The 22,981-nt window shown below is 42.6% G+C and overlaps 2 protein-coding genes, 1 long non-coding RNA gene and 1 pseudogene across 6 annotated transcripts; all 4 read right to left on the bottom strand.

Moving 5' to 3' along the window:
• Nucleotides 1–398: 398 nt before the first annotated feature.
• Nucleotides 399–3,094, bottom strand: LOC120815540 (tektin-4). Of its 2 annotated transcripts, XM_078098082.1 has the most exons (8): nucleotides 2,805–2,954; nucleotides 2,390–2,717; nucleotides 1,739–1,809; nucleotides 1,463–1,606; nucleotides 1,288–1,374; nucleotides 1,029–1,164; nucleotides 792–946; nucleotides 399–714 (listed from the first exon to the last, which is right to left on the bottom strand). In XM_078098082.1, exons 1-8 carry the CDS (start codon nucleotides 2,825–2,827, stop codon nucleotides 501–503), a joined length of 1,158 nt encoding a protein of 385 aa, XP_077954208.1. In that variant the 5' UTR covers nucleotides 2,828–2,954; the 3' UTR covers nucleotides 399–500. The 2 variants fall into 2 exon arrangements, with proteins under 2 accessions (XP_077954208.1, XP_077954207.1); XM_078098081.1 differs by having other exon boundaries at nucleotides 2,390–3,094.
• Nucleotides 3,095–3,927: 833 nt separating this feature from the next.
• Nucleotides 3,928–8,069, bottom strand: LOC120825402 (CMRF35-like molecule 8; annotated as a pseudogene). The gene is made up of 6 exons (XR_013457343.1): nucleotides 7,913–8,069; nucleotides 7,309–7,608; nucleotides 6,689–6,787; nucleotides 6,355–6,459; nucleotides 6,177–6,244; nucleotides 3,928–5,757 (listed from the first exon to the last, which is right to left on the bottom strand). The product of XR_013457343.1 is annotated as a CMRF35-like molecule 8 (transcript).
• Nucleotides 8,070–13,504: 5,435 nt separating this feature from the next.
• Nucleotides 13,505–17,703, bottom strand: LOC144395145 (polymeric immunoglobulin receptor-like). Of its 2 annotated transcripts, none has more exons than XM_078098080.1 (8): nucleotides 17,562–17,703; nucleotides 16,912–17,238; nucleotides 16,318–16,638; nucleotides 15,771–16,067; nucleotides 14,800–14,898; nucleotides 14,583–14,687; nucleotides 14,405–14,472; nucleotides 13,505–14,030 (listed from the first exon to the last, which is right to left on the bottom strand). In XM_078098080.1, exons 1-8 carry the CDS (start codon nucleotides 17,596–17,598, stop codon nucleotides 13,860–13,862), a joined length of 1,425 nt encoding a protein of 474 aa, XP_077954206.1. In that variant the 5' UTR covers nucleotides 17,599–17,703; the 3' UTR covers nucleotides 13,505–13,859. The 2 variants fall into 2 exon arrangements, with proteins under 2 accessions (XP_077954206.1, XP_077954205.1); XM_078098079.1 differs by having other exon boundaries at nucleotides 14,800–14,928.
• A 3,564-nt stretch (nucleotides 17,704–21,267) lies between these two features.
• Nucleotides 21,268–22,980, bottom strand: LOC144395146 (uncharacterized). The gene is made up of 2 exons (XR_013457345.1): nucleotides 22,870–22,980; nucleotides 21,268–22,126 (listed from the first exon to the last, which is right to left on the bottom strand). It is a non-coding gene; the product is annotated as an uncharacterized LOC144395146 (long non-coding RNA).
• Between the last annotated feature and the right edge of the window lies 1 nt (nucleotide 22,981).

A 22,981-nucleotide genomic window follows, 5' to 3' on the forward strand; every position in this document is an offset into this window, starting at 1 on the left:
CGAGGCTCACTTTTTGAATTCTTGGGGACATTTATTTCGGAATGTACAACAATCTTGGATCTTTTGTAATGTGGTCGAGCAAGTTTAACAACGATGTAAGTTGCTGAATGTATTTGAAATCAATCTCATCTTTTGTTTGGGTTTTGTAATATAAAGTTATGGCATATGTGTATATGTTGTATACATGCGTATGTGAACCGTGTGTATTACATCATTTGGGGCCTGTATATCATTTTGGTTCATCATTTTCTCCAAACAAATAAAACATTATAATACAGTAAAAGCTTCTTGTCTAAACAGCAGCTCAAAAAGCCAAAGACATTCAAATTAACACCATGAAAACGACATCTCAGAGAGTAGACATACCCACATGTAGGGACAAACAGACAACAAAGACATTTATTTAATGCATTTTTATTTATTTATTGGTGGCTTCAAATATCTAGAATTTTAAAGAATGTGAAAATCAAAGCCAGACAAGAGACAAACAGTCGTCGTCTTCAGTATCCCAATAGAGTGGAAACGGCTGGGTATCGCTGGCGGTGAGTCATGCACTTCTCCCTGTCGATGAACAGCGAGTTGGTTTTACAGCGGATGTCCTTCTCGATGGTAATGCGTGACTCCTCCAGGTGGGACAGGGAGCCTCTGGCCTCACTCAGCTGCTGGCGCAGAGAAGCCAGAGTGGCATCAATCTGCCTCAACCCCCCCTCCAGACTGTAGACATGGGAGGAAAACAAAGTGAAGAGAGAGGGGCAGCAGCAGGGTGAGTCTCTGTGAGTGCGTGTGTGCACCTGAGCTGGGCCTGGTCCCTGCAGAGCTCCATGTTGGGTCTGAGGGAGCGCAGGTAAAGTCTGGACTGAGTTACTCTCAGTGGAGCCTCTTTGTTGTGGATAGCCTGCTGAATAGCCACGATGCTCTTCTCCTGAGCCACGATCTGCTCCAAGATCTGCGCACACAATCACACGGCAACATTGAGCTGTCCGTCAAACAGCCATGCTGTCGGCCTGCGTGTCGCTCCGCCTGTGTACCTGTCGGAGCTTCATCTCCAGCTGGGTCTTGGCCTCTATCATCTCTGCACAGCGCTGACTCAAAGCTCGGTCCACGCTGGAGCACTGGACTCTCAGATCGTGAGAGGTGTCCTGCAGCACTCGCTCCACCAGCAGTCTGACACACATATACAAAAAATAACGGGTGGCATTACTACAACGTCGTGTCGGAGGCTACCCTCTATGTGGCCTCCAGCACACTTGAGCGTAAACACATGTCTGAACCAAAGTGCCCTTTGACCTGAGACTGCTGGAGGCCCGTTCTTCCTGCAAGGCCATGGACCGGTTGTACTGTGCAAACTTTGTCCATGATGTGGAGTTACACACCCTGCAGCGGACCAGAAGACAATGTGCAATGTTTGTAAGGTCATCCGTTTCTAGGTTTTTCTAAATGTCGGTCTGAGACAAAGACTCACTGGTCCTGCACGGTGGCCGAGCTGGGGTGGTGCCGCGTGTCGGGGCTCATGTTACTGAATCCTCCACTGCGGCCATCAAAGTCGCAGGCCTGATACTTATCAGACCAGTCCAACTCTAACCTCTGCTTAACGTCTCTGTTCATCCTAACACACAAAGACGGGAATAGAAGCAGGATGTTCAGTTCTATAACATGTAGAGGTTTCTTTTCTTTTTCTTTTTTACATTTTACACATTTGCACATCGGGTTGCTACACTTTCAGGATTCTGACACTCACTCGATCTGACTGACAACTTCAGCCGTAGTCCTCTTCAGAAGAGCCTGGACGCTCCTGATCAAGTCCACTTCCTACAAAACAAAGAGTCACACTTCTGGTTAGTGTGCGTTAGTGAGCCCTCTGCTGGTTATTCTAACGTTTGACAGGGGTGCTTTGCTGTGGAGAAGTGGAACAGAGGTGTTTGACACAAATTACTGAAAGAGCACAGATGAATTATGTTTTTTACAGAGCAGCATCTAATAGTTATTGTCGTTATTGATAACAGGTAATCTTCTTGATTGATTAAATAAATGCACTTTGCGGTTGTTTGACTCCATGTCTGTCCAAAATGTCATTGCGTCATCACTATCCTATCAGACATGTATGTTGTCATAGTTAGCATGGTGATATTATCCTTGTTTTGACTTGTTTTGTATATATTTCATGTCTTGTGATTAAGACACAAAAAAGATGAGTTTGCATTTTTTTAATGAAAATAGAATTAATACAGATTATGATTCAAATTCTCTTGACCGTACTGGTCCAGCTGTATTATTTTGATTTAAGAAAAAGCAGGGCCTCATTATGTATATTTATAAGTATAAATGTGTTCATTCCCAAAAGCATGCCACTAATACATATCAATGAATCAATTACTACATGCAAATTTACCTTCAGCAGCTCCTCCTCCACAGCGTCTCGGACCAGGTCCGGTCCCGGTCTCCTGGCCCTGCATTTGAGGTTGTCTGTGGCGATGGCGTATGAAATCTCGGTGGCGTACAGCGCCTTCTCCAGCCTCGTCTTCTGCGCCGACAGTGACTCCGTGTCGGCCAGCAGCTGGTGAATGTGCTGTTGCAGCTCTGATTTCCAGTCGTGGGTCTCTTGCAGTCTCTCCCCCAGAAGACGTGTCCCCTCAGCCTGGGTCTGCAAAGTGGCCGCCTCAGTGTCCTGGTACAGAGCTTTGGACTCCCGCTGGATGCTGCCGGCTTCGCGGCGGTTGGTGGCGGCCTGTTGAAGGATGCTGTGGTAGTTGGAGAACCACTCCGCTGGGGAGTATTTAGCTGAGCGGTAGCCGGCTGTGGCAGAGCCTGAGGATGGCAGAGGGTTCATTATGAGACAATTAAGCGAGGAAAAGCCACAACGTAACACTTATTTCCAGAATGAAGTCTTCACAATCCTGAAGCAGACAGAACTTGAACTGTATGTTTGCTTGCTGTTGCCTGGTTACGCGTGTTTGCAGGAGCGGCTCGAGCAGCAGCTCTGTCTCACGTGACTGAGCGTCTGATGATGAGCCAACCTGTTATTCACTAAGTGTGTGTGTGTGTGTGTGTGTGTGTGTGTGTGTGTGTGTGTGTGTGTGTGTGTGTGTGTGTGTGTGAATACGATTTCTATATTTTACAATAATATATTATTTGTAAAGAGTCACTTATTATGTTCATCGATATCTCACTGGAAACAAATCTGTCACGTCAATATAATAGATTTGTAATTAAAGTTTACAGATAAACACTTAATAATGCCGGCATACTTCCTGGCAGCTCAAATTACATCAATAATATTCTGGTGTACCAATGATTATCAAGCAATGTGGAAAAATCAAGTTTCTGTAGAAGGAAGGGAAATACAAAGCCTTATTGGAGACAGAAGTATGAAAAAAAACTACTTGAACAGATTTACATTAGAGCTGTGGTTCAAAGTAATAAGGAAAAACCGATTAGAGGAGGAGCTCGGGCCCCTGCGATGGATAGCCTACGATACACATTTAATTCCAGGTATTCTTGATCAGAGGTTTAAACAATGGATCTCATATGGAATAACAGCAATTATCAACAGTTATCAAAGATGGAAGTATGGCAAGCTTCCAGGAGCTGAAAAGCAAATACACACCAAATATCCAGGACCACTTCAGATATCTACAATTAAGGGATTTTTTTAACAGCCAAATAAAGCACAAAATGAAACAGGATAACAATGGAATAATTACAACCATAATGGGAGTTTACAACTCGGCAGGGGCGTGAGTTGTGGAGCCGGGACCGGAGTCGATGGCGTGAGTCGCTGCGGCCCAGCGTGGGGGGAGTAGGTAGCCTGGAATTGGGCAGCGAGCTCTATCACCTGTGTTAGGGTTCGGAAAGCTCTCGAGGGAGGCTTCAATCCTTTGTTCTCATACCGGCCGGAAACAAAGATACAAAAGAGTCAGCTTGCGCAAATTCAAAAAATCAAAAAGTATTTAATAAGTAAACAACGTTATAAGGAATACAGTTACAAAGTGAAATACAAAACGAACAGTAAAATATTTCACGAAATAGAGAATCCTCTGAGCAAGTCTAAAGTGACTTATCAAAGCGGCTTCAGGAAAATTCTAACAGTTCCTTCCCCGCTTTGGTCCTTTGAAAACTCCTTTGGTGCATTTGAATGTCATTGGCTTCTCCTTCAAAATGTCCCCTCCTGGACTGTCCCCTTCACGTCGAGGTGTGAAGCTGCAGCTGTAACCTGAATCTCTCTGTCCTATCTGTCCCTCACATTCCAATGCATTTAATGTAGATACATTTGGCTTTATGCCTCAATGAGTGAATATAACAAAGCCTGCATAGTTTGTCTTCATCTTATTAGTACACCTTCATTACAACACATCATTAATGATCACCGTTCATCACAGTTCATCATAAGATCTAAAACAGTTCATGTGGTCCAATTCTCAAGACATTTGCCTCAGTCGGCTGCCTTACATTAAGTTGTTCATTTACTACCTGACAGGAGGAAAAACTCCCAAAAAACCCTCTTTGGGGATAAAATTGGGAGAAATCCATAAAGGACGGCAATTAGCATCCGTCCCCAGGTTTTAACATCACATTGTGACAGAATGTTAGTGTGTACAGTTATTATATGATTTAAATGACTATACATTGTGTTTGATTCCAATTGCATTCGCTTCATCTATCATGTTACTGTAATAACTAATATCTAACATCATAAACTACAATTCTAACACTAAACATTATTACACGTATTATAATTTCCTGACTAGGGGTGCACTTCTGGCTTAAATCCCTAACACCTGCTCCCAGTGTGATCCGGCACCTGGCGATCGGGACCCGAGACGAGTAGCCCCGAGTAGCCCGTTGAATGTGGCGCAGCCCGCCCTGGGCCAAACGGGGTTTCCCAGAACAGGTTGAGTGGACCAAACTCTGCTGAGTCCTTATTAGGTCGCGTCATTCTGTCACGAACGGGGACAAAACTCAAATGCAGAGTTTCAAACGAAAACTACTTTATTAAATCCAAAAACCCAAACATCATGGGGGGAAAAAACAAAGACTCGGAAAAATGTAGACGGGGCACAGGGACCTACACGACACAGGGACGAGGTTCAGGGTAAACATTCAAGATTTTCATGGCTTAAATACACTGGGAAGGTGCAGGTGATTGACACAGGTGGAAACAATCATGGACACGGCAGGCAATCACAAGGGATGACAGGACAAGGCAGGAAGTGAAGTTAACCCAGGAGCACCAGAGGCATGAAACTACAAAATAAAACAAGACGTGAACCCAAAAGGTGACAACTTACATGAAGGGTACTGAGCTGATCCACAATATCTTTAAAGCATCGCAAGTAAGTTGAACAGTTTGTGGTATAAAAGAATGAGCAATCAAGTGTAAAATAAAATTTAAAAACCAAAGTTAAGGCAATTAATGAGGCATTTGTTACAGTACTGGGTGATAATAAAACAAAAGGCATAAAATAATTATAGCACTGAAGTTTTCAGTCAGACGTTGAAGCGGTTGGACCACAGCAGTATGCAAAATGTGTTGGTCAGATCACAGATGGAATCATTGGGATAAATGTTTACCCCAAAATGTAAGATTGCCTACAGACGGTGTTCATCTTGTAAGGCTCTAATGTAATTTTGATTGCAGTAGATATCCTCTGTTGATGCGTAGTTTTGGTACACAGACTCTTGTTCGCTTTCTCCTGCGTCATCATAGAGCTGGCCGGGGGGAGGCTGCCTTGGGGAAGCTGAGTCTTTGCGTCTATAAACCTAAAAATGATCAACAGAAATAAAAAGATATGGGTGATGAGAATGTTTACAATTATTCAAATGAAAATGGTGGAATAATCAGTAAGTTGGTCATATAATTTTCCCAGTTGTTGGGGACTGGATCAAGACATGTTTCCCTTTACAGGACAGGTTGACGTTGGTCATCAAGCTAGAAAAATTCCTTTCAGATTTTGATCCCAAGCTTTTCTTACCGGTACTAGCGTGATTGTAGTATTGTAGTAGAAGATACGCATTTTATTAGTAGGCTAACACCATAAAAACAAATTTGACGGATCTAACCACACTAATGATTACATCTGCACTATGCCATTATGTCCCACGTAATGTAATGTGGACTGTAATGAACATTGCAGTCTCTTAAATGCATTATGAAAAGCTTTGGACTTTAGTTTTCTTACATTTTCTTCGATCGCTTCCACGACTTCGTCTGCTTTGGTTTTATTTCTGTTCATGTCGGCTCCAGCTCCTGGAAAACGCATGAAGTATGTTACACAATTACTTTGCGTCTATTGTATACGTGTATGGACTTGTCTGTGGGTGCAGGGTTCTGTGCCTGCATTTGAATGTGAAACATACCTTGCACTTTGAAACATTTGTATTTACAAACTATGACACTATTAATGACGATTGTCAGCGTGAGCAGCACGGGCAGCGCGATGAAAACACCAGAGAGAGAACTCGCTGCAAGACACAAAGTGTAAAAATAAAGTCACGATAAGTATACTTCCTGAAACACTTCTCACTTCTTGAAACACTTCACACCTCCTAACGTGTTATACATTTGCAAAATGCAGATGTATCACGAGGTGTCAGAACTGCAGAAACACAACATTTGGTGCTATCATGCTCCCTTTGTGTGTATAGTCACTGTGTGTTTAAATGTACACACACACACACACACACACTGTACCTTCAAACGGTTTTCCAGGCATAACTTGTGCTTGTGGGCTGGTAGGTTCCAGCTTGGTGACAGTAGTAGGGATCCGAGTGCTGGTTCTCTTCGGAATGACTATTGGAGAGAGTTTCTCAGTAAACTTAACTGGGGATGGCGATGTTTGTCAGTCTGGTCCACCAACGCTGTCCAGTGACGTATCTCCACACAGGTTTAAATACAGAATGGTTTGATAAAAAATGTTTAATCGACAAGTCATGGTTCCCTGATGATGTATCCTGATAATACTGCCGGGCCTTTGCTTTATGGACAAATAACTGCAAAACTAACTACATTTCCTCAGAGTACTTTATTGGTAATAACGTGATCATTTTTGTGTTAGCATGCTGAAAAAACTACAAATCCCATTCTTTAAGTTCAGCTTCAATTTGATGAGGACTTTGCATTAAGCGTTTCCTTGGTTGTTGAATATTAAATGTCAATTTTGCTATTATTTGATAGTCTACCATTTTAGGAATCCAAGGAGGGACTCGATCTATTACTTTATTGTGAAGTGATGCAGATATGAGTAACCTGATGGATGTAACAATCGTTTGTACTCTCAAACAAAATAGGTTTAGCTCTTCTCAAAATCTTACCTGCTGACAGTTGAATCTTGGTGTAGTCTCCGGGACTCCACTGTGAGTCTGAACCACATCAGTATGTCCCAGCATCCTCTGCTTTCAACTCTGTGATTGTTACCGAGAAGGAGCTGGAAGAAATATCTTCTCGCAGAGTAAACCGCCTTTGACTTGTCATGTCTGTGCATTCCTTGCGTCGTTCTCCCTTACAGAGGAACTTCCTGTTATTCCGGTGGTTCGGTGGGTACGGACACATCATTGTTACTGTCTGTCCCACGACGCCGCCGCTCTGTTTGGTTGACCTCACACAGCACCACTCTGTGAAACACACAGAGGATCAAGACCACACTGCAGCCTGAGCCGGCTCACATTACAAATGGATGTGCATGATTCACATTCTGAATGAACACATGATGAAATTATTCATATATGTTATGACAAATCATACATGGCTTAAAAAGCTTTGTATCTTTTATCTCAAGTCAGATAAATAAAGTAGTAGAAAATGGAAATACTAAAGTGAATTTAAAGGACTTCAAAATTGTAACAATGTACAATTAAACAACAATCTTTGAATAAAAAATGAAATACTGACTGGGCTCTGTTTGTTTGTTTTACATACCTCGAGCTACTTCCAGTTCTATTTCAGTGAAGATGTCTATTCCCGCTTTTGTGATGCCACACCAGTATTTTCCTGCATCGGCAAAAATCAGATTGTAGATAGTCGCTGTGAAGACTCGTTGCTGATGGTCATCGTGTTTGGAGTATTTATTATTTATTATTATTATATATATTTATTTGGAGTATTAGGTTCTGTCGTCCTAATAAGAACTTCATCGTAGCCGCAGCGATCCTTGCACAGGTACTTCTCAGAGGACTCAAAACCAGAGTCATAGGGACAAGAAACTTAAACTTGTCCCCTCTCATATCCATATACACGGATCACCCCTGCTATACTGCTCACACAGCTCAGAGCGACTGTTGACAGAAAACAACACAAATTGATAAAAAAAATAATATGGGACATATTAAGGACAGTTAAGCTTTGGACCACAGAGACTGAGGGAATCCTGCAGGACTGTTTTGCTCAAACAGACTGGGATGGACACAAGGGAGGACTCTTCTGTTAGCGTACAGGACTATGCAGACTATGTGATCGGGTACATCTACACTTGTGTAGACAACATTGTGCCCACCATATAGGTCAGGAAGTTCCCCAACCAGAAGCCCTGGATTAACAGTCAGGTACGTCAGATGCTGCGTGCTCGCTCTGCTGCATTCAGATCAGGCATTGAGACTGAGTACAAAGCTGCTAGGTACCGACTGAGAAAAGCTGTCACAGCGGCAAAGAGGCAGTACAGAGAGAAGCTGGATGGCTTCTACTCCACTGCTGACTCCAGGCAGATGTGGCAAGGCCTACAGCACATCACCGACTACAGGACCATCACCAGCTCCATCAGCGCCACAGACAGCCTACCAGAGGACCTCAACGCCTTCACCGCTTCGAGACCTCCAGCTTCAGCACAGAGAGGCACACACACACACCGGGATCACCAACATCGGCACCCCACAGGGTTGTGTCCTCAGCCCCATCCTCTACACCCTGTTCACCCACGACTGTGTCGCCTCCCACAAGGATAACATCGTCCTGAAGTTTGCTGATGACACCGCAGTGATCGGACGCATCACAGGGGGGAACGAAGAGGCATACAGGAGGGAGGTGGCCGGTTTGGTGTCATGGTGCGAGGACAACAACCTCACCCGCAATACTGACAAGACCAAGGAGCTGATGGTGAACATGAGGAAGGATCAACCACTTTTCATCACAGAGCTTGAAGTTAAGAGGGTGAGCAGCTTCAAATACCTCGGAGTCCACTTCAGCGAGGACCTCAACAACACACAGGGCGTGTGTAACTGACAATAAAAATCTTTGAATTCGTATGTAGATGCAAATGATCTTAATGCTCAAATCTGGTGTGTTGTATGAAATGGGGATATTTATGTTTTGAACACATGGTCCCTTTTAAATAAATGTGTGACGATTATAAAATAAGTTATTACTTATTCATAAATAGCAGGTGTGTTAAAGCTGTATGATAAAATCAATAAAAACAATGTCACGGCATGTAGTCTACCATATTGAATTGGCAAGAAATGGATATATTTACTAATTATAATGAGGAATATAATAAAATAACTTACTGCACAAGTTGAAGAAACAGTTCCGAAGGCTCCACATACTCACGTTATTGCATTGTACTTTCTACGAAACAGAAACGGAAAGAGTGCCTGTTGTTAATCTGTTTCACCCACAGTATGTTTCTGCATGCAACGGAAATGTTGAACACAACACGCTCACATGCGTCCCCGCAGTCCTCTCGTATGGGGGCGCGGTTTGTCAAATGTTGCACGTTCTAAAATCCTGCGCAGTTTTGGTACATTCAGCATTATCTTATGAAAAAAAATAAAGCACGACAATATTTACGTCACGTTATTTACATTTAACGTTTATATTATTTGACAACTTTGTGTTACTGCCAAAAATTTATCCTTGGAAAAGTTATTGCATAAATCTACATGCATTTTTCTCTAAATGTTTGAAAAAGTGACATATAAATATTGTTGTGCTTTTTTTCATATGATAATGCTAAATGTACCAAAACTGCTCAGGATTTTAGAACGTGCAACGTTTTACAAACGGCGCTCCATACTCTCCAGCCTCTCCAGCTTAAGTAGACCACGGTATCGATCACAGATTTACTCATGCAGATGTGGAGAAGACGCGTGTGGCATATTTTTAACCCACTGAGCAGAAACTAATTATTATTATTAACCTATTGAGGTGAAGCATAAAATATGCAAAAAAAGTAAAAATGGCAGCAGTCATTAAACAGAAAAAAAGTCTGGCAGACAATAGCGGACAGACTGAATGCGGAAGGATTTAAAAATATCTACTTACTATAAGCTGTGTCAAATGTGTCAAATATCTTAATATACATTTAATGTTCATACATAACTGGTAAGTGCCTTAACAGTTTGCAAATGGTGTAGAAATTACTTACATAAATGTTAAATGTAAATGTTAAATGTTAAATGTAAATGTTAAATGTTCACTCTACATGTCAGACTTGTAATATGTAATGTGTAGAAAGCTTAACGTTTGGCTGGAAGTACCTTGTCCTTGGCCAAACTTTGCCCAGGTCAGGCCGCGCTGGAAGCCCATCTGCAACGTTTTACGGCACACCACGTTGGCCAGGATAAGATCCACCTCGTCATCACAAACGGTGCCCCAGGCCCCGTTGTAGAACACCTCCACTCGCCCCTCGTTCGCATTGCGCCGGCCTACGCCTGCCAGACGCACAAGCGTCTCCTGGGCAGGCAGTTGAGGGGGGAGGAGGAGAAGCAGGAGGAAAGCAGGAGGAAGAGTGGGCACAAGGAGCCCAAGCACAGCATCCTGGAGGGGAAAAGGGTAGAATGGGGAGAAGAGAAGGGCTGAGGAATGGAATTGGACATTCGGCAAAGATGAGTGAAACAGTGTGAACGCAAAAACCAGAGGGAGGTAGATGAATATAAACGCACGTCACCACAAAAATCCCCAAAATCCCACAAAGAAATGGAACACACATTCCGTACGCTGACAAAACATGTATTTTCACTTCTCTTCAAACCCTAATGGGACATTCCGCACTTAATGAAAGATTGATGGTTTTGTTTATTATTAATAATAATCAGTCATTTAAAGGTCAGTCTGAAACTTGACAGTCTGAAAACATTGCCCTTGTGCAGAACCAGCCAGGGAGTAGTAAGCAGAGCTAAAAGTAGCCTCTGCACGCAGCCAACAGAAACTTACAAATAAACACAGTCATAAAAATGTTCTCACACATAAATAAAGCAGCAGGTCATCTGTGAGAGACGTTTCGGTTAATGAGCAACGATTCATTCATACTTAGACCCCCTTCAAACTTTATTTCCGCTCGAGGGAAGAATTTGAAGATTTGGAGAAACAGGAGAGATTAACATAAATTCATCCAACCAGGGCTCAAGCAAATCAGACTTATAGGGGCCAAATTAAGGCTGTTAAAGGAGAGATGACTGCAGGTGAGTTTAGGCAGCCGTAGGGATTAAGTTTTGAATAACAGAAAAGCAGACTGATCAAAATGTTTTGGCAGGAGGGTAAATGTTACGATGTGCAAATGCAATGCAATGCAATGACCCAAATGCAACACGGAGGACCACAAAAGGTTTCTGTTAATCCAACAGGTGAATTTATTTTTCTCCGGCAGGACAAAAAAAGCAACAAGAGACACAAGTCAATTGTGAGTGGCTGAAAAAAGGAAACAAGTTGAATCGTCCACGTCAATGACCGCAAAGACCGAGAGAGCACCGGATGGCAGGCATAGCTTTGCTGGAAGTGTGAGATGGGGCTTAGGGCTGGGGAAACTGGTGAAGTCGCTCACCAGTACTCCCACTCCTACTGGCCAGCGCTCTCTTTTGGTTGCACCGGACAAACAGGGATACGGTGGCCTGGCTCGCCACAGTACAGGCAGGACCCGGAACGGATTCGCCGCTCCCTCTCTCCCCGAGAGAGATGGAACCACACCAACTGCATTGGTTCCTCCTGATCCTCGGGATAGGAGGCCGGAACGACCAGGCGCGGGCGGTTTGGGCTGAGGCGGCGAGGTGGTGTTGAAGACCTGAATCCCGAAGAGGTTAAGGGCTGACGAACGGGTCCTGGAACCATGTAGCTCCGTTCTCTCAGACGGTCACGCATCCGAGCATCCAGACGGATGGTGAGGGCAATGAGGTCCTCGAGTGTCTGAGCCTCTCCCAGAACGGCTAGCTCGTCTTTTAATCCATCGGCCAGGCTGTTGAGGTAAACCCCTCTCAGCGCGCTCTCCTCCCAACCACACTCTGCGGCCAATATGCAAAAGACTATTGAATGATTGGCAGCGCTGGCGGACCCCTGGCAGAGGCAGAGGAGGCGGTGCAAAGCATCCTGAGTGTGCATAGGGTGGTCAAAAGCTCTTAAATGGCTCCTGGAATTGTCCAAAAGAAATTGTATCCGCCGGGTTTTGGTTAAACCAGGCCTGGGCCCAGTCCAGGGCCCGCCCACGTAACAATCTGGTCAGATAGGCAATCCTAGAATTGTCTGATGCATACGTGCAGGGCTGTTGATTAAACAGAATGCTGTGTGTGGGAGCTATTATTTAGTTAATTATTCTTGAATATAGTTTGTTCCATTGTTTGAGTAATTGGATCACTAATTGGGTAATGCTGTGGGCACCTGGAGGTTACTTAGGGGAATAGTCAGGTGGGACCAGCATGCACCTGGGTGACAAATGTTTTTTACCAGTGAGACAGTGAGACACAGCGACAGAGCACTGCATAGGAAGGCAGACAACTTTATTGTATGTGTTTTGGTGGATTCTATGTAAATAAATGAGAAACAACAATAAAAGAACGCCTGGACAATATGCTTTCTTACTGCGTGAAAGGAAACCAAACTAGGTGCAGCAGTGGCCCTTTGACATTTAAAGATTTGTAGGACAAATGGCCACGACACCGTGGTAGTTGAAGAACCACTCCGCTGGGGAGTATTCAGCTGAGCGGTAGCCGGCTGTGGCAGAGCCCTACAGGAGGCTCTTTCACCGGGGGCCCCTGGGCCACAGCTCTGCTGTCATAGGGAGGCCTTGCCACTAAAGCCCCAGAGCTCATTATGAGACAATTAAGCAAGAAAAAGCCAAAACGTAAATCTGTCATGTCAATATAATAGATTAGAAAATACACAGACATCAGTCGGAATCAGTAAGGCCTCCTGTCCTCTGTCCACAGGTAGAGAGGAAGTCTGCTTTATCTCTAAAACACAAACAGATAAACACTTAATAATGATGTGGTGAATGAGAATGAAAAACTGCAGTAAGATAAGCTCCAAAAAGAGGAAGAAAATAAATTTGTTATGCACTAGATGTAAAAATAAAACCTCTTTTACGCAGAAACGTTCAAGAGATCAAACTATTTCAAAGAAAGACTCAAATAGGACATTTAGTTTTGACTTTTGGTTTGATTGAAATATCTTTAGTAGAATTCAGTGTCATTCCTTAATTTGCTTAGATTAATCTCCCCTATTTAATTGTAGTTCTTCTGGAACTAATGTTTTTGTATGTGCACAAATCGTAAGTGATGTGTTATAACATATAACTTAGAATGACGGTTCTTTGTTTTAGCAATTTATTGTACTTTTTCAAAAGCTAAATTTGTAAGGGAACTTACATGAAGGGTAGTGAGCTGAAACACAATATCTTAAAAGCATCGCAAGTAGTTGAACAGTTTGTTATAGAAAAAATAAGCAATCAGGTCTAAAATAAAAGTATAAAACCAAAGTTAAGGCAATTAATCAGGTATTTGTTACAGTACTTAGGGTGATAATAAAAAAAGGCATAAAATAATCATAGCACTGAAGTTTTCAGTCAAACGTTGAAGCGGTTGGACCACAGCAGTATGCAAAATGTGTTGGTCAGATCACAGATGGAATCATTGGGATAAATGTTTACCACAAAATGCAAGATTGCCTACAGACTGTGTTCATCTTGTAAGGCTCTAATGTAATTCTGATTGCAGTAGATATCCTCTGTTGATGCGTAGTTTTGGTACACAGACTCTTGTTCGTTTTCTCCTGCGTCATCATAGAGCTGGCCGGGGGGAGGCTGCCTTGGGGAAGCTGAGTCTTTGCGTCTATAAACCTAAAAATGATCAACAGAAATAAACAGATATAAGTGATGAGAATTTTTATAATTATTCAAATGAAAATGGTGGAATAATAATGGTGGTTTTCCTTTACAGGACAGGTTGACGTTGGTCATCAAGCTAGAAAAATTCCTTTCAGATTTTGATCCCAAGCTTTTCTTACCGGTACTAGCGTGATTGTAGTATTGTAGTAGAAGATACGCATTTTATTAGTAGGCTAACACCATAAAAATAAACTTGACCGATCTAACCACACTAATGATTACATCTGCACTATGCCATTATGTCCCACGTAATGTAATGTGGACTGTAATGAACATTGCAGTCTCTTATATGCATTATGAAAAGCTTTGGACTTTAGTTTTCTTACATTTTCTTCGATCGCTTCCACAACTTCGTCTGCTTTGGTTTTATTTCTGTTCATGTCGGCTCCAGCTCCTGGAAAACGCATGAAGTATGTTACACAATTACTTTGCGTCTATTGTATACGTGTATGGACTTGTCTGTGGGTGCAGGGTTCTGTGCCTGCATTTGAATGTGAAACATACCTTGCACTTTGAAACATTTGTATTTACAAACTATGACACTAGTAATGACGATTGTCAGTGTGAGCAGCACGGGCAGCGCGATGAAAACACCAGAGAGAGAACTCGCTGCATTCGGAAGACACAACGTGTAAAAATAAAGTCAAGATAAGTATACTTCCTGAAACACTTCACACTTCCTGAAAAACTGTGGCTGCACACGCACGCACTCGTACCGTACCTTCAAACGGTTTTCCAGGGATAACTTGTGCTTGTGGGCTGGTAGGTTCCAGCTTGGTGACAGTAGTAGGGATCCAAGTGCTGGTTCTCTTCGGAATGACTATTGGAGAGAGTTTCTCAGTAAACCTAACTGGGGATGGGGATGTTTGTCAGTCTGGTCCACCAACGTGGTCCAGTGACGTATCTCCACACAGGTTTGAATACAGAATGGTTTGATAAAAAATGTTTAATCGACAAGTCATGGTTCCCTGATGATGTATCCTGATAATACTGCCGGGCCTTTGCTTTATGGACAAATAACTGCAAAACTAACTACATTTCCTCAGAGTACTTTATTGGTAATAACGTGATAATTTAAGGGTCAACATGCTGACAAACTACAAATCCCATTCTTTGAGTTCAGCTTTAATTTGATGGGGCATTATGTCGTGGTCTGGGCGGTGCCCCTCCCACCAATTGACCTGCACAGTAGGAAGGTATCCACTAATCACGCTCCAAGCTTTCTCTTCTCCCGCCTTCCACCCTGTCCCTGCCAGATCGTCAGTTCACAACCCAGAACTAATGCAACGGCTTGAACGCACTGCAATCTTTAACGCTCTCTTGTTTGCCTCGGGTCCCCTGCCACTGGATTCCCCGTGACCTGCATTCCGGACTCATCCTGCTCCAGCCCACCGACCGTTCCCCCAGCCTGCTCACAATATTACCCCTGGTTCGCGATAATAAAGACTGTGGAACCTTTTCTGCTGTGTTCTGCTCTTGGGTCCAGCACCACAACCAACATGGCACATTAAGCGTTTCCTTGGTTGTTGAATATTAAATGTCTATTATTGGATAGTCTACCGTTTTAGGAATCCAAGGAGGGACTCGAGCTATTACTTTATTGTGAAGTGATGCAGATATGAGTAACCTGATGGATGTAACAATCGTTTGTACTCTCAAACAAAATAGGTTTAGCTCTTTTCAAAATCTTACCTGCTGACAGTTGAATCTTGGTGTAGTCTCCGGGACTCCACTGTGAGTCTGAACCACACCAGTATGTCCCAGCTTCCTCTCCTTTCAACTCTGTGATTGTTACCGAGAAGGAGCTGGAAGAAATATCTTCTCGCAGAGTAAACCGCCTTTGACTTGTCATGTCTGTGCATTCCTTGCGTCGTTCTCCCTTACAGAGGAACTTCCTGTTATTCTGGTGGTTCGGTGGGTACGGACACATCATTGTTACTGTCTGTCCCACGACGCCGCTCTGTTTGGTTGACCTCACACAGCACCACTCTGTGAAACACACAGAGGATCAAGACCACACTGCAGCCTGAGCCGGCTCACATTACAAATGGATGTGCATGATTCACATTCTGAATGAACACATGATGAAATTATTCATATATGTTATGACAAATGGCTTAAAGAGCTTTGTATCTTTAATCTCAAGTAATTTCTTCTCAATGTCTATTTTACAGGACAGTGTTTTCTGGCTGGTAACTGTGAAAACGAGTGATTTAATATGATGAGGTTGAGCTTTCACCTTTCACTTCCAGCTCAAAAGCAGAGAAAACATCCAGGCCAGTGCTTCCATTGACACCGCAAAGGTACGACCCGGATTGGCTTTGGTTCAGACCGGTCATGGTAACTGTGAATATCCTCAACATCTTGTCATCAGTAAGTCTCAGCTGTCCGGTTTGTTTGTGGTTTGAGGTGATTATTGCCCCGTTCAGGCATGTGGACGGCTGTTTTCCTCTGCAGATGTACTTCAGACTGTCCTGGTGCGGAGGCTCATACGGACAACTGATGGACACTGAACTGTCCTCATAACTTTGGACTTTGTTGGATTCGTCACAACAGCTGTCTGACAAAAAAACAACATCACAGAAGGGCTGGTAAAATTAAAAAAAATTAAAAAAAATAAAACGGCAGCATAGTTGACCAATGTGGAGCTATTTACTAAAAAACACAGAATTAATAAACCAAGTTATTCCACTATTTAAGTCAGATAAATAAAGTAGTAGAAAATGGAAAGTGATTTCAAAGGACCTCAAAATTGTAATAACGTACAATTAACCAATAATCTTTAAATAAAAAATGAAATACTGACTGGGCTCTGTTTGTTTGTTTTACATACCTCGAACAACTTCAAGTTCTACTTCAGTGAAGATGTCTGTTCCCGTTTTTGTGATGCCACACCAGTATTTTCCTGTGTCGGCAAAAGTCAGATTGTAGATAGTCGCTGTGAAGACTCGTTGCTGATGGTCATCGTGTTTGGAGTATTTGTTCTTATCAGGTTCTGTCGTCCTAATAAGAACTTCATCGTAGCCGCAGGGATCCTTGCACAGGTACTTCTCATAGGACTCATAACCAGAGCCATAGGGACAAGAAACTTGAACTTGTCCCCTCTCATATCCATATACACGGATCACCCCTGCTGCACTGCTCACACAGCTCAGAGCGACTGTTGACAGAAAACATGGATTGAAAAAAAATAATATGGGACATATTTGTATGTACGTGGATGCAAATGATCTTAAACCTAAAATCTGTTGTATCAAATGGTGATATTTATGTTTTGAACGGCACATGGTCCCTTTTAAATAAATGTGTGATGATGTGATGTATATAAAACAAGTTCTTATCTTACTTATAAATAGCAGATGTGTTAAAGCTGTTAAAATAAAATCAATAAAAACAATGTTGAGGCATGTAGTCTGCCATATTTAAATGACAAACATGGATCAATTTACTAATTATAATAAGGAATATAATGAAAGAACTTACTGCACAGGGTAAATAACCTGTTACGAAGGCTCCACATCCTCACGTTATTGCATCGCAGTTTCTAAGAAACAGAAACGGAAAACCTGATATTAATCTGTTTCACCCACAGTTTGTTTCTGCTGACAACGGAAATGATGAATACTCACTTCCTCTTTTTTATCACATACTGAATGTTTTCATCAAAGTTGCATCTGTTAAAGTGAATCTTTTAATGACTGACTTGTTTGTTTGTTGAGTTTGTATTCATATGAATGTGAAGGAAGAGTATGTGATTATGATGATGATCTAATGTCGGTGAGACAAAGAAAATACAATTACCTTCACTATAATCAGATGGATATGAATTTAACAATACCACCACAAAGGGGCACTCTATCCATCCTTATATTAAACCTCACTGACCAGGGACATGTCTCACAAACGCCCCTTTACAGTCAAATAACTTTCATCTTCATCTAAAATGTATGATAAACGCCGGTTTGCCGGTCGAGAGGTGCACAAACTTGTGGAGGAAAATACGGGACAAATGTGTCCGCGATGAAAAGCAGCAGTGTCGATGCACGGGGCAATAAAGTCTATGATAAATAAACAAACAAACCAACGACTTCCACACACAAAGACGTGACTCTCTATGTCGTCTTCAACAAAAACACGTTATTCCGCCTGTTGTTCTGGCGGTGAATTGCTCTGAAACACACGCAAGACTTTAGAATCATGAAGTGAAACGAGTGCGTCGACGCAACGGTGCGTAAAGACGCATGCGTGACCTATTATTCATGCGCCAGCCTTTAAAATGAGGCGTGTGTGTGTGTTTGGGGGGGGGGGGGGGGGGGGGGGCAATGCCATCCTTTCTTGCGCTTCCTGAAAGAGGGAAAGGTTCACGCCCATACAACTGCTAGCAGCCGGCGGAAAAAGAGGTGCACGCACACCCCACTAAGGTCATTCACACATCCGCCTCTGCTTCTAGCTCTCCGCCCTTAAAGCACTAACAGTGTTAAACATCCATCCAACAGACAGTGCTTAGTTATATAATAATAATAATAATAATATTGTTATAATAGCTGTAAGGGCCTCTGTGAAAATACAGAATGTTGAAGGTTTCATTTTAAGTCAGGCCGTATGAGTGGCTGGCTGTCTTGGGAAAGGTGTGGGAACACAAATTTACTTGAGCCATTTTTGGCCAAATAACATTGACTTGCTTTCATCTCGTGTCGACTTACCTCACCCGAACTGTAACCACAACCTCAAGCAATGACACAAAACCTGCTTTCTCCCAAATGGGAACACCGCCTCTGTCTTGGGTCGAGCCGTCCCCAATTAACTGCTCTTTAAGGAGCGTGAGGAGTCTCCTTTTGTCAGGACCAGATAAAAATGAGGACTCAGATGCAGAGGGTTTGGCGTCTTTAATCGCGTCGTGAAAAAACAAACAAACAAACGGCTATGAGCTATCAGCGTTTCCGACGAAAGTCTACAAACTAAAATCTCTCTTAAACGAGGAAAACGAACGGCTTCGAAAGCGCACTAAAACTAAAACTAAGAAGCTCCAACAAAGGTCACTCTTACTCAGAGGAAAAACATAAAGGGGTAATCATTCCGAGACAAGGCAATGGTATTAACAAATCCTGTGGCTGTGGCGAGGCTTGGGTGATCGCACTCAGGCACAAGACAAAGGGAGACGCAGACTATAAGACACATGAGGGTAATGGGAAACAGGTGGACACAATCAGGAATCAGGGGAGACGATTCGACTGGTGACATGAGGAAGGGCAAGTGACCCTGTGACACCTTTAAAGCTCCACGGGGGACGCACCGCCTTTAATGACGCACGGCTGCTCTCTTCCCAGCAAACAGTCACTGAACAGTAACTATTTTTTCTGCTGAGAAGTTAGATGGATAATGCATCTTTGATGGCAGAGAAGCTGGTCGTACTTTTCAATAGGGCCGCACGGTATAGTTCTAACAGCACACAAGTATAAGATTTCCGTACGGTGTGTGTCACGGTGTGGTTCACTTCCTGTTGTATTTTGTAGTTTTCTGCCACTTGTGTCCCCGGGTAACTTCACTTCCTGCCTTGTCCCGTCATCCCCTGTGATCGTCTAATAGTTTCTACCTGTGTCCAATCACCTGCACCTCCCTTGTGTATTTAAGCCGTGTGTCTCTTGTGTCACTGGTCGCGTCATCGTCTTTCGTCACGCATGTTCTTGTCGCTTGTTGTGGATAGCCGTAGTTTCTTGCCTGCTGTTTTTCCTCCCGGTTCCTGTGTTTTTGGCTTTTTGACTATTAGTCTTTTGTTTTCCTGACAAGTCTGCGTTTGAGTCCTGCCTCCCACCCGCATCCCTGACAGTGTGAGTTTCTCACGTACGTCTGTTACTCCATAACAACGGCCTTAGCTGTTCGGCGGTCGGAGGTACTTGTCTTATGTGTGTTGAGATTGTTATAAAGTTATAACCATGACTCAATGAATAAGTCACAACAAACACTCTTTAACAGGGTAAAACACCACAACACAACAGCTTGTAACACATAAACAATGTGTTACACTAACTAGAAAAAGCATTTCCTGCTGAAAATGCGTTGGAATGCAAAAAGCTGAAATGAACTTGCAACCTGAAATTGCTGAAATTACAGAAAGTTGAAGGGAATTTGAATACATTTGCTGAAATTACAGATATTAGAAAAGCTGAAATTAATTTGAAATTGCTGAAAATACAGATATGGGGGAAGCTGAAAGGAATTTCAATAGATTTGCTGAAAATGCAGAAATGAAAACAGCTGAAATGTGAAATATTGCACAAAAAAAAATACAGAAATAAATATTAACATTGGTGTTAATACAGGCATAAAAAAAGCTGAAATTATTTTAAAGAACTGCTGAAAAAAAAAATACAGTTGCAGAGCTTAAATGAATTTTAAATAGTACAGAAATAACAAAAGCTCAGATGAATAAAAAAGAGGTTAAAGAGGTTCAACATTGTTTGTAGTAATATTAGTATAACTAATATATAGTTGTAATTGTGGTATTAGTAGTACTAGCAGTAGAAGCAGCAATAGTAGGTTTAGTATCAATAGCAGTAGAAACAGCTGTAATACTAATACTATTAGCCATAGTAGTATTTGTAATAACATTAGTAGTAGTTGAAGTATTAATAGCAATAGAAATGACTGATGTTTCGTGCCGATCTTTCCATTAATATATTATTTTATATACATGTTTTTATACGTGGCTGTGATGTGGTGCTCACTTATATAATCGTAAACACTGCAATGGATTTGTGATGCGTTTTGAAGATTTTCAGCAATGTGTTTGTGAATGTGTGACGAATCAGGAAACTGTGGCGGACACATCTGCAGCTGTGGAGTAAACACAAACACGCACGCGTAGGGAAACCAGTAGGGGTGTAACACCGGCAACAGCTGTTTGCAGCCACAACAAGCTAACACGCTTTGCAGCAAGTTGGCCAGCAAGGGCGAAGAGCTGTTTGGGTGGCTGCGGTCCTTTTCGGCGTCAATCAATGTGTTTACTTGAAAAAGCAATGCCGCGATATACCGGGATCCCTCAGAATATTTCTTAATACCGTGATATGGATTTCCCTACTCGTCAATACAGTAAGATACACAGTATTAATGTGAAAATCCCCAGTATACAGGCTCACTCAAAGATAGATCAATGGATTGATCAAGCGTATACTTCCACAGAAAGACAAGCTAAAGGATGGATTTTTATTTTCTGTAAATATAAAGACCCTCTGAACGTATTAGCTGAACCCACACACACTTACATAAAGACTCACAGAGCTGCATACTGTACACTTCTGTCAGAAGACTCCTACATTTTACAGAAAGCTTTTTACAAAGCAAACAATCATTTCAAGAATGATCACATCAGCACTATAGTCAAGAGAATAAAAACATGAACCAGTTAGGCACAAAATTAACTTAAGCTCATCGTCATTCATTTGATGCACTCATCCATGTATAAACACACACACTCAGTCAAATGAGGACAATTTAGTTTGCAGCTCATCGGCCAAAATGTTCAAACTGCACAGCCGTGTTTTCCTACTGCAAGTTGTGTAGCATTGAAAAAATCGTGCAGAATTATCCTTCAATGATGGCTGGGGTTTTGTAACCCTGCACATCTCTCTGCCAGGCTCAGAGCTGACGTCGCCCAAATCTCAGCTTGTTCCTCAATGTGTCATCTTCGCCGACTCTCTGGTGAGGCGCTCCACCGTGTTTGGAGGAGATCCCTCAGTCTGTGTCTATTTCACAGGGGTTTCTTCCCGTTTTCTGTGCTGTGAGGTACAGCTTCTGGAAGTCCTTGTAGCGCGGCGCACAGCCAAGCCAGGCGTCGCCAAAATGGACAGAGCCGGTCAAAAGGTACTCATCGCCTCCAGGCTGCACACTGCATTGTGCGGGTACGTTGATACGTCCACTCCAACCTCGACCTCTGGCTCCACCCCATGCAAACACCCTGGTCTTCTGGCGAAACAGTCGACTCAGAGTCACCACAGCGGGAGAGTGGTCGGTGGCACCTGAGGGAGCTCCTCGAAAGATGCCGCTGCCAGCTGCAGGGCATGAACAGGAGGGATGAACAAGAGGAGCCTGACAGTACTAGTCAAGGATGGGCAAAAAATCAAAGTGTATGAAGTAAAGAGGGACTATGATGAAAAAGGACTCAATACATTGCCTTATAAATGAATTAATAAGCCATAAAATAATTTACATGGTTTGATGACAAGTAGGTAACGGTGGCTGATGCTAGCATCCGTGTCACAGTTATGTTGCTAAATTTCTAACTTTACTTGTGTTGTGTACTTTACTGTACTGTTACAGCACATTTTAGCTCATTCAGATGACAAAATAATACCCTTAAGACATGAGAGAAATATGTGTCGTTATCCTGTTGTTGCCACTAGTTTCCCAAATGCCCAGTTGAGTAAAGACTAAATAGTTTTACTGGAGGTTTGACTGTTAGATTTTCATTTGCGCTTTTGTCGAGAGGATTCACTCTCTTGTTTGTATGGTAAATATGTAGCTAGAGCAAATTAGCTTAGCTTAGCATTAGGACTGAAAGTACTGGATTCCAGAAGTCTCTGCTGGTTGCACGGTAACTGGTCCCAGCACATAACCCCCCCAGAAAAAACACCTTATTTCTGTTAGTATTAATTTGGTTTCTGTGCAGATTTAACAAACTAGATATTATGTGTTAGTTAGCTTGCCCTATGCTAAGCTAAGCTAACTAGCGGATGTAAATTCATATTGTCAAACTATACAATATGTATGCGTGCCTTTGTGTAGATGCATTTACCAAAATCACTGGTACACACAGCCATCAGGACGTCTTCATCTGAACAGGGTTTACAGGTGACTACAATGGAAAACAAGAACAAAGAAAACATGAAACGTTCAATACTTTTACG

This window comes from Gasterosteus aculeatus, unplaced genomic scaffold (assembly GCF_964276395.1).
Source record: "Gasterosteus aculeatus unplaced genomic scaffold, fGasAcu3.hap1.1 HAP1_SCAFFOLD_90, whole genome shotgun sequence".
In the NCBI taxonomy this organism is placed as follows: Eukaryota; Metazoa; Chordata; class Actinopteri; order Perciformes; family Gasterosteidae; genus Gasterosteus; species Gasterosteus aculeatus.